The sequence below is a fragment of the Etheostoma spectabile genome, chromosome 6 (assembly GCF_008692095.1).
Source record: "Etheostoma spectabile isolate EspeVRDwgs_2016 chromosome 6, UIUC_Espe_1.0, whole genome shotgun sequence".
In the NCBI taxonomy this organism is placed as follows: domain Eukaryota; kingdom Metazoa; phylum Chordata; class Actinopteri; order Perciformes; family Percidae; genus Etheostoma; species Etheostoma spectabile.
This window is the reverse complement of record NC_045738.1, coordinates 15143812-15155467: the sequence shown is the minus strand read 5'-3', so window position 1 is coordinate 15155467 and position 11656 is coordinate 15143812. Positions and strand designations below refer to the sequence as shown.

Here is an 11656-nt window from a genome sequence, read left to right as displayed (position 1 = left end):
TAATCAGGCCCCCGTGTTAAATTAATGAAGCATGAACACAGGAAGTGCAGTTCATGCAGCACAAAGTCTGTGTGGAGATTCTCCCATTGTCAAACTATACAACATCAGAGAGAAAGTAAAATCTAGGGAAAAAGGGTATTACAAAACACAAAGCAAGACCAAAAGAAATCCAAAAATGGGCAGAGAGAGATGAAGAGAGTGTGGCGTCAATGTTGTTGATGAATAATCTGGCTCAGCTGTTGTGATGTAAACAATCCTTCTCTGAGGGTGGGTGTGATGAAACCACAGCTAGTGCACATCCATGAGGCAGATAACTGCACGTATACACACTCTCTTACAGTACACCTCTGGTTTGCACCCTTGAGCCTTTCACCACTGACAGGAAGTGACATCACTCCTAATTGTCCTCTACACTCATCGTAATTAAATTTCTGTGAAATTGGAAGTGTTTATGAGTAATTCTTGCAAATGTGTCAAAATCAAAAGGGCTCACTTCTCTTTAATTACAATGATTTGGTATATTCACTTTGCTGCATGCACATGTATTTGCCTTGCCAGTACAAAATGACATTCAGAAGTTTAAAAACAAATGCTTTGCAAACACTAGAACTAGGAGTTCTAGTTTGTTGCTGGAGAGCAGATGAGAAACTTGAGCCAACCAATGGATTTCGAAGAAGGACAGGGCGGGAAAATGAGACAAAGAGAGAATCAGAGAGGGAACGATTCAAATAGAGACAGACAATAGACGCTTCAAAGACTTGGACCAAAACAAAAGCTGTCTCAAGGAAATGCTCCACACAGCTACCCTCCTGACTCAGGCAACACCCACCAGTCTCTCTCTCTCTCCCACACAAAACTGTCTCCATAGCAACTGTATAACTAGTCAGTTCACACACACACACACACACACACACACCACACACACACACAACACACACACACACACACACACAACACACACACACACACACACACACACACACACACACACACACACACACACACACACACACACACACACACACACACACAGTCTCCCAACAACCTCCTGCAGTGTGCATATGGCAAAACACATTCTCCATCAACCTTTCTGCCCCTTTTTTCCACAATTCATTAAACAGATTGAAACAGATTTTTTTTTTCTACTAACAGTAGTCCAGTGCTAAAACTAATTACCAAACTACATTGTGAACTTTCCCCATCAAAAAATGCATCTCATCCACCAGAATTGGCTTCGTTCTGACAAATTGGTCGACAACTATATGACATGCCATGACAAGAAGGATGAATGCCATCGCCATGTCAAGCTTAACTTATTCAACAGCCTTGACAAGTAATGCAAACAGCGAGTACAGTTTTGATTAAAAGCAAATCTATCTAGTAGTTTCACACTGCGCCCATAGAAGTTGTGCTGCTTTATGAAGCACTTCAGCATTTCCCATTGATGAAAAAGCTTGAGTGTTCTGCAGACCTCATTCCACTCCAATGCAATTACTTTTGAATGAATGGGATATTGTCATGTTAGATTTATGTTATATTCATCTTTTAAAATTTCCTCAAACATAACATCCCTGAAAGTAAATCAATCGCACACAAATATCTAAGAACCTGTATAATGGAGGCTTCATGTAACTCTAATCTGTTTAATTATTAAAATCTCATTTCCCCAGCTGTGAAATGGGAGCAGTGAAAACAATTGCTGCGTTACTGTACAAGAGAAGACATTCTTTTTTTAAACAAAGATTGAATTACAGAAGAAATGTTGTCAATCTTGTACATATTTCAATATTTTGAAATATGAACAGCTATGTTAGCTATATCAGCTATATTATCAAACATAGTTCCTACAGTGTCTGGGGCAATAGGCATTAAGACCAGCTCTTCTATTTACATCGTTGTAACTGTGAGGACATCTTGAAACCCTGAGGTGCCACAAAGCCAAATTAAGTCTAGGTGGAATCTGGTTCTCACCATCAATGTTAAGCATCATCTTCCACATGGCAGGGCGCACGGACTGATGGAAGCCGAACCAAACCTCCCTCCCACCTCCCAGGGGATGGTCATAGCCCTCTGGAGCAGAGAAGAAGGATCGGCCCACCGGAGTGTACCTAGATGGAGAAGAGTAGCAATTTTACCAAAAGAGCAAAGAGATTAAAGGAATGACAGATAATGGGGGAGGTTAATGTTGTGAAAAAAGGACAGGATGAAAAGCAGGAGAACATGGGGCAAGTAGGAAAAGGGTGGATGAAAGGAGACAGAGAGGAAATGAAGATTAGTTCAAACATCCTGAATTGTGAATGTAGGTCAATGTGTGTTTAAACAGTGTCACAACAGTGTCAGTTCGGCTGCTCGTCAATATGGCTTGAAAATACATCAGTGAAATGAGAGGCGGTGACACTGCCTGAGCTCATCCACCTCTTATTTCTCTGCCCAGCAGACACATTAATAATCATAAAGGGCTACGTTTTTCTAGGTGAATCCTGTACTGGCAATGTGTCCTGATGCCATTGCAATAACGGGCCCCTGGAGGCTGCAAACAAGGCTAAATGAAAGGTGACTATAGAACCACTTTTTTAATAATGCCTTGAAAAAGATTTTCATTAAGACACAGGTGATATTGTGTTTGACTGTGCTCCTGCTGGGAAAGTGATATTGAGTGGCAGATGGTATGAGGTCAGGTATGGCGCTTAGTGAGAGCCCATAGAAGCTGTGTTTGATTTCCGTTGGGATCAGAGTGTTCATATTGGTGCCACTATGACAAAACCAATATAAAGAATATACTAAAAGTATCCGTGGGATATATATATATATATATATATATATATATATATATATATATATATTTATTTATATTCATTTATTTTTACAGTGTGTTCTCTTTCTTTTGACTTATGTTTGCTGACTGAAAGTGAAGGTGGTGAACTTATGGAAGACCTTGGCTGGATCTGCTGTTTAAATATCATTCTTTAACATTACCTCACAATTATTTAATAATAACAACAATAAATGGTCTATTTGGGCCTCTAGCTGTCATTAAAAGAGTGAACCAATAAATCTAAACCTGACAAAAACAGGCCAAATAAAAACAGCAGCAGCTCACTTCATGGAGGGCAGGTGGCGCAGCACCACATCCACAGCATGCACAGGGTTGGTGCTAATGGGCTTGTCCAGCTCCAGGGGCTCGGGCATGCTGCGGCCAGTCAGCACCTCGTGGAGCATATGCCAGCTGACCAGAGACACAAACTTGATGGAAACTTTGAAAGGGCGATCTTTCCCTCCCTCCCCTGGTAGAGTGACATCCAGGTCCACCTAAGGGGGGACGGGACGGGACGGGACAAAAGGACGAGACAGGACAAACAAGTTTAGATATCAAGGCAAGTCTATTTAGTGAAAGTGGTGGTTGTTAAGATTTTGTGTATTGGTATATGATGTGTTTGCATGTGTCTATGCAGCGGCATGTCATGTGTAATGTACTGCAGGCATGTTTTGGTTCAGGTTATGGCGAGCTGTTGAAATTGGGTGTCTATATGTGCACTAGATAATCACGCACAATTTAGTTTCTGGTTGTGCAGAAGAGACATGTTTGTGTGTTCTCATGTCTGTGTTTTGGAGTCTCTTTTTTTTCAGCTCACCCCTGCGGGTGCCACAGGCAGTGGGTTGGCTGTGTACAGGCTCCTCTTTCCATCATAGACTGGCCTGCGATCCCCAAAGATTGTCACCTTAAAGTGCTGTACCATTGAGTCAACCACCTCCCTACGACACAGACAGACAGACAGAAAAACAGGTTCAGTTATGTAAAATGCTGATGTTTTAAGAATGCACTTGTCAAAACAATTATCAAACATATCATTTAACCACCTCCGAATCAGAAGTCCCAGATTCAACCCAAACAATATCTAATATTTTCATCAACAACTATTTTTCTTTTGGCAAGCACAACCCTGTGTATTCACTGACTGCAGCATGCTCCATATTGGATAGCAGTTAAATGCTTATTTCTAGATGTATATGCTCTCTTTGAGAAACGAGCAGGAGAAGTTTTAAAAGATACTATACAGACCTGTTGACTCGCCGAGGGCACTTGTCAGGCTTGATGTCTACCTCGTAGAGGTAGACATCCATCTTGGGGATCTCCACCTGGAAGCAGTTGGCCAGCAGTTTGATGGGCTTCCCCATGGTGCCATAGCCAGGCCGCCGAGGCATGGCGAACAGGGACTGGGCCCCAACGGCTCCTGAAGAGGACAAGAGGGGAGAAGAAATGAAAAGAAAACTCGGTTTCAGGTCATTCAGGTTGAGAATGTTCTAAATCTATACACACACTGAGCCGGTTATGTTATATTAAACATAGTACGTCAAGCTCAGCTGATACATCATACTGACATTGACAGATACTGGCTTATCACCAAATCTTGTCTCTCGTCTTTATCAGTTTGTATATTTAATATACATTTATTTTTTAACTCAAATTTTGTTTTGTTTTTACAGTTTATTTACTGATGTGTTATAAAATACCATAGTTGATAACTTTGTAACAACAATTTAATACCCAAACCTGAGGTATCTTTGCCCAAACAATATTCATATGTTATTTGTTCATACACAGTTACCCAATTCTCAAAATTGTTCTAAAAACAAAAAGTGGCACCATTGCACATTCATACACTCGAACAAAGTCCATGAGATGTCTTAGATATGAGTCACTTTGATCCAGAAACATTGAGTTCTGTTCGGCTTAATGTGCCACACCCATGTCAGGGCTATTTTTGGGTCTGCTGAGGCTTGCCTTCCACATCACACTTTACAAAACAAATGGCTTTGCTGATGTGCCGATACAATGTTAATGGACATTTGCATAACAATCACAATCTTCACATAAAAATTCAGATGAGACCCGCAATTGTTAGTTTAGTTAAATGTGCCTCTCCAACCCCCTTTTTTTCAACCGACTCGTAGCCGTAGGCCTCACACTTTCTAGTCCCTACTAAAAAACTACCCCAGATGTGTCATTGATAAATGAGTCACGGTTGAGGGTGATTCATCACCGATTTGACTCATAGGCTAACATGTGTAGGTGATGGTAGGGATGAGGGCCCTGCTGAGGGGAAGTTCATAAAAAACCTTCCCAAATCAAAACAGAAACCTTACGTGAGGTAGCAGCAGACAACATGAGCAACCCTGTTTGTTTACAGTCAGGCTCTGAAAGTGTGTACTTTGTGCCCTGCTCTCTTTTTTCAGTTTCTCCTCTGGTGGGCTGTGGAGTGGAGGCCAACAGGGTTGATGGAGGGTAAGGCCTTGTGTTTGAAATCGCCTGCTGGGATAAAATGATGAGAAAAAAAAGAGGAAAGCCTGGAATTCAAGCCACGGCTGTCCCTCTCACAGAAAACTAAATGCACACAAACTTTTGTAATGGTAATTCCAATGGGGCCCTCAGTGAAACTTGTGAGGTAAGCCTAATTTCCCACACACACAGAGTGACAAAAAGAAGGACCATATTCTGAGAAATCTTCATTAAGGCTACAGAAATAAAAGGTCTACCCAGGATTGTGATCCGTCCTAATTCAGTGACCCAGAGCTCACTCAAGAAGCCCTTGATACAAACTTCAAGGAAGTCCACTTCTTTCTGTTCCTGACAGAACTTTTTTCTGATGGTCCCGGAGAAATCGCTAGCTGGGAGTGGCAGGATTTGAGAGTAGGGTTGGGGTTTTCTGGCTTTCATCTGGCTCTCAATACTGGCTTCCATTCAGCATGAGTCACAGAGCCACCACGGGCAGAGAAACACAGTGGAGCATCCTTGAGTCCATGCATCTGGGTTTAGGAGTGAATAAACTACAAGTGAAATGACAGGGTCTTACAGCGAGAGGCATCCTGCCTATTTGCACACACACGCACTAAAACACACACAGCCAGTTGGTTTATGTTCAGTATGAAACCAACACACAGAAAGTAAAGTAAAGAAATGTCTAGTAGCACTACTGCACAGACCACTGATAGAACAGGTCTATTTTTCCTATATTAGACCCTGTTTTTTTTCTTCCAAAACAATGGGTCTATTTCTCCTATATTACACCCTGGTGTTTTTCAAAACAACAGATAAAACCTGCTATAAACTCCCGGATTCACAGTTCACACAAACAAATTATTTCTGACAAGTACTTTCTTCAAGGCTAAACCTCAAGAAAAAAAAGGGCCTGAATGCACAGACCAACCCTTGACACAGACTAATTAACCTATTGCACAGACCAACCTGTGGACACAAAATGGGACCTTACAAGGTCATGCACATGGCAGGCAACATGCTGCGATATCAACCATCAATCAACCAGCCATGTCACATAAATGTGTCTGGCAACATTTTCTGAATAGCCAATCTGATCCTGATCATTCAGCAACACATCAGATACCTCCCTCTTATCGGCCCCTCTTAGAAACCGTGCGTCTCTGTTCCTTCTACAAACAGACATAACAAACAAGTTTGTCAACAGGTAGGAGCGAAGAGGTCAAAGAGGAAGGTTAAACTGTCTAGCCGGGATACGGATGGAGAGTATTCACAGCAGAGGACTTCAGTCTCAAGCTTCTACAGATTTGAGTAGGTCTGTCCAATAGACAATAAAAGGGATTCAAAGAAAACTCATGTAGTAGTTACTGTAAATTAATAGTTTGAGACATGTACTGTAAGCAATGTTGTTTTCATGTGACGATGGCTAAGACCATGACAGTCAAAATGGACAGTTTTGGGGTTTGTTCAATGTGTGGGAAGATGTACAACCCCCTGACAGAAAATAAAGATGATTGTATGAGTTTACAGTAACATGTTTCCAAATTCCCGCAAGACAAAACACAGAATAGCGGTTGGCAGGGGACGTGGTATACTTGTATGACAAATAGTGAAAACCCAACCACAGATCACACACACCAAAAGCTGCTTGATTACTTTACAGAGTGATTGTAAGGGTTCAAGGAAACCTCCCCTTGTTGAGTTCAAGTGTGTGTGCATGCACTTTCAGATAATTACAGGAAGAACATGCTTTAACAAACAGAAGAAAGTAGATGTAATCCTCTCCCCGTCTATCAGTACGTTTCTCATTTCCTGAGCATATACATGCAGAGGGTGAGAGACGACAAAGGAAGGCAAACCCCACTGTTTGTGTATTTTAGTAAAATTGCAACAATTTGTGGGTTATCATTATACAAGCTGCTGTTTTATGAAGATAGGCAAAAACATTTTAAGAAACAGATATAAATTATAGTTCTTTTTTAAGAAAATGCAGATATCAAATTCATTTTTTTTAATGTTGCCAATATTCTATAAACTTTATAGGGAAGAGACGACTAAGATCTATGTTTTAATATGCTTAAACCCCGGGGGCTTAAAAGGTGGTTCTTAAATGTTGGTACTAGTTTCCTCTTTTGAAGAACAGCTTGAATTGATGTCACATACACTGTACTCCAATAGTAACATAGTTCCATGGCAGAAATACAGTATCAAAACATCCAAAGACACTTCTCAAACTACTCCCACAAGTCCTGCAACATAACTCACTTTGCTGCTGTCCACAGCATGGCCGATATGTTCCAAACACTCGTGACACACAGCTTCAGTTTGCCACTTGTGAACTGAGATGTTTTTGTGTGTCGTTTGTACGTTTAGCTGGCTGGCCACCCTACTTTTCGACATATTTTGCCACTTTTTGTCGGTGGCTCTGCTGTCGACAAGTCGACTGGCTAGGGGAAAAGTTGCTGACGCCTTTTACATCTTAAGCAAACTATAAATTTCTGACATACACACTACAAAACCTACTACCTGTAATCAAGTTCAGAAATGCTTTTTTTGGTTGCAACCCTTTCTGGTAGCTTATTAATATTATGGATCAGAATGTTTTGGAATTTGTTCATATAGATCCAAGTGCAGTTCTGGTATAATTATGCATTTAACACTAATACTTACCAAATAAGTTTGAAAAGGCGAATTCGCTTCTCGAAGATTTATTCATTCCTTACCCATATTAGGACCAGATACATCAAAATTCACATGCAAATCTATGGTATGCACATCCATTAACATTAAATATTATGTGTTAGTGGTTTCTTAGTACCAATGGAAAATGTCTGGCGAGCACAAGGGTTGAATTTAGTTTAGCTTAATTAAATTGAAAAACAAAGCTGAGTGATACCATTTAGTGAGTGAGGCCAGTGTTGTACCACAATGGATTAAATTAATAAAATTAATATTATATAACAAACCAATAGTTGTGATGCTTTTCTTACCATATGAATGTTTGCAGAAACATCTCAGCAATGTGAACTTGTTCCACTCTGCAGCTTTGCAACACAACACAGTCACACTGTACACATTGGGCTGATAGCCAGTCAAACTGCATAGTAAGAAACTAGGGTTCCCACACCCCAGTACACAAACGTCCACGCTGCTAACGAGTGCACATGTCCACACATACACAGGCCCACGCACCCACACATGCATACACACAATACAGCTGTTGTGTTTCTAATCCAGAGGCCTGAGCCGTAGGAACAGGGCGAGTGCTCAGTGGCGAGGCACAATGGCGTCAGTCACAGCAGGCAGAACCTAGAAACACGTACACATGCACACAGAAAGAAAGACTGACAGCGGGCAAGAAGGACTGATGCACGTCACACATTGTCAGACCCTCATCAACCTCAAGAGGGTTTCATCTGGCACCTATGTGCCACTCTCTGCCATAGGTAAACACCAGCAGGCAGTCACACACTGACAGGCTGACGAGGGCCAGTCAGTCACAACAACATGCAAATGTCCCCCTCAGGACGAATCTAAGGCTGAGTGATAGAGTGCATGTGTGAGAATGAAGTGAGCATGACAGAGAGAAAGCAGGAGGGACGTGGGTGGGGGTTTAGAATCAACTGTAAAGACCAACCAGACACACACAGTCACACAGACACACAGACACACAACTGACCAGGAGATTCTACTCATGCAGGTTAAATGGAGTCTTCTGTCCCTACAGTCTTGCTAGTCCAGCCGGAGTGGAACAGTGGACTGGGGCCAGGAGTTGTTGACTTTTTATGTTGACTTGGGCAGGATGACTGCTATGTCACTCTGAGAGTTTAAATGCAGTCTAATAGGGGTGGGGAAAAATAATCGAATCTTAGATGCTTCTTAGATCGCAATTTTCTCTAGAACGATTTGATGCTCGATTCTGAAGTTAATAATTGATCATTTAAAAGAAAAATATATATACACAGTATATATATATATATTATATATTAAATGTGTTAATTTTTATTTAAAAGTTATTGTCACCAGACATGTACAAATCAGAGTGAATGAACCAGGATGGGAGGCAAAAGTGCAGAAAAAAAACACAAAAATGGCCAAAAGGAAAAAAAAAAGGATAATACATGTGTATACATACACATGATCTAATAAGACATACAAAATAATTAGGCAAAACACATAAAGGCTGTTCATCTTCTCTACCACGTTACATCTGACCACCTCATGTTTCATGTTCTAAGAAGCCAATTCTCCACCTTTAAATATGACTGAGCCTCTGACGTGGAAGATTACTGTGAGAGAAGGTGACTCAGCAGGTTTAATGCTTAAGCATGGAATGACTACAAAATAAAAACCTTGGTAGACAAAACATTTCATTAAAACTTGTGTGTGACGAATACTATATATGTCAAACTCAGATTTATATGTATATTTTCTTAAATCACCCATGGAAATGTACATAAAAAATATTGTTGCATCGAGATGCATCGATAATTAGCTTAGAGTAAAATCATTGGCCTCTGATTCAAATTGTGAGGTGCCAAGATATTCCCACCCCTACTGTCTAATAAATTAATTTGAACTAAAACAAGGTAATACTCAGATTATTGCAACTTTATGTTAATGTCCTAAAAAGACTGTTTATTTTAAACATATACTGTACAAAAAGGTCTACAACTTTACCGAAGCCTGGAAGCAACTTCTTCTCAAACTTAAATGTTGATGTTTGTTGGTGTTAAAAACCTTGACTCCTAAAAACGGAGTAAAAACAGGTCTACATTTTTAATTACAATCAGCTGAGAAACCTTTTGCTCAAACTCTATAAGCCTATATACATATTTTGATTGTCCCTTTAAATGTGAAAAAAAATGTAGTTGCTATTGAACTATGTTTTAACAATCCTCATTTCACTGTATGGACCAATGAAAAGATATTCAAATTTCTTTTTTCTCTGCCACTGATGAACAGGAATACTTCTGTCGGTCCTCCAGTGAGCCCACTGACGAAACACACAGACTTCCCCTTCCAAGTCCCTCTCTTCCTGTCCATAACCTCCCCCTAAAATGAGCCCCATTAAGTTTCCTCAAAAAACAGATCTCAGGGAGGGAAAAAGCAAGAGGAGGTGGAAAAGAAGTGTGGTCTGGCCGCTCTAGCTTCCAATCTCTGTGACACATCACAACCTCAAGCCTTCCTCCTCCTCCTCCTCCACCCCCTCCACCCTTCTCCCACACACTCACTCCGTCCCTTGACTTATCCCTGTCCACCCAGCCCACTGACTTGTAGGAGTTCCCTGTCATACCCACGCTCTGAAAAAATCCTGTGTCAGAGAGCCAGAGTTGCCTCTAGGCTGCGTTCATAAATACTAAGATTAAAAACTAAACTACAATGAAAATGCTGAGATGAAACAAACTTTTTCTTTCTATTTAAAGTGCTCATATTCTGCTTTTGGACTTTTTCCCTTTACATTATTGTGCTATATATCTTTATATATCTATATATATATAAAAAAATATCAATCAAAAAATTTTATATAGCACTTTACAACTACCAGCAGGTATCCAAAGTGCTTAACAAAATGAGTATATATATATATATATATATATATATATAATATATATAATATATATTTCTGTGCACGTTATAGCTTTACAAAGCGAAAAAGCCCAAAGTGACTTGCCATCTCCAACAGAAAACACTGTTCACAAACTGCGTCAAAGAAGAAAGAAAGAAGATGAGAAACAGAGCCTTTGTCGTTCAACTTATGATACTGAATATCATAACTTATGATACTGAATATCATAACTTATGATACTGAATATCACCGACAGCATTCATTCACTGTTTGAGAAAAAAAAAGTAATGTCTTAAAGAACCTGGATACTTGATGATCTCACATTAAAACTTCAGCAGCTCCGTGTAGATTCTGGTGTTTAATACTTTTGATGAAGAATATTATTGCCAACATTGGCCAGATCTTAATGATAGCATATGATCTGATTAGAAAAAAAAGGTCTAAGAGGGTTTAGTAGGAAGGGTATTTAATTGTCTTCAGTACAATAAAGGTAAGGGTGAATCCCTCTATAAAAAAAATGAGCCTAAAGAGCAACGGCAAACTGAATTCTCCGTAGAAACTTACAATATGCCAGTTTGCCTTATGGTTGGCTGGGGTTGAGGATGGGGGTTGTCTATTGTCAACAGATTTCTTGAATGAACTGAGTATTATGGGGAGAGACTGCAAATCAAGTGCTAAGCCCTCCCACCCCACTGTCTAGACGAAATCCACAGAGAACCAGCCTACAAGGAGAATGACAGAGAAGACAAAGTTTCCCACTGAGGGCACAGAGAGGGAAATAGAAGCAGCCACTAAGGACTGGAAGGGGGAAG

At 40.3% G+C, this 11656-nt stretch overlaps 1 protein-coding gene across 2 annotated transcripts in view; it reads right to left on the bottom strand.

Moving 5' to 3' along the window:
• Positions 1-11656, bottom strand: part of LOC116690448 (protein argonaute-3) — a 41294-nt gene that overhangs the window by 22935 nt on the left and 6703 nt on the right. For both annotated transcript variants that reach the window (XM_032517424.1, XM_032517425.1), the window contains exons 2-5: positions 4061-4232; positions 3633-3753; positions 3101-3309; positions 1972-2108 (exon numbers count right to left, since the gene is read on the bottom strand). In XM_032517424.1, coding sequence (XP_032373315.1) covers positions 1972-2108; positions 3101-3309; positions 3633-3753; positions 4061-4232 — 639 coding nt within the window. The remainder of the gene's footprint in view (positions 1-1971; positions 2109-3100; positions 3310-3632; positions 3754-4060; positions 4233-11656) is intronic.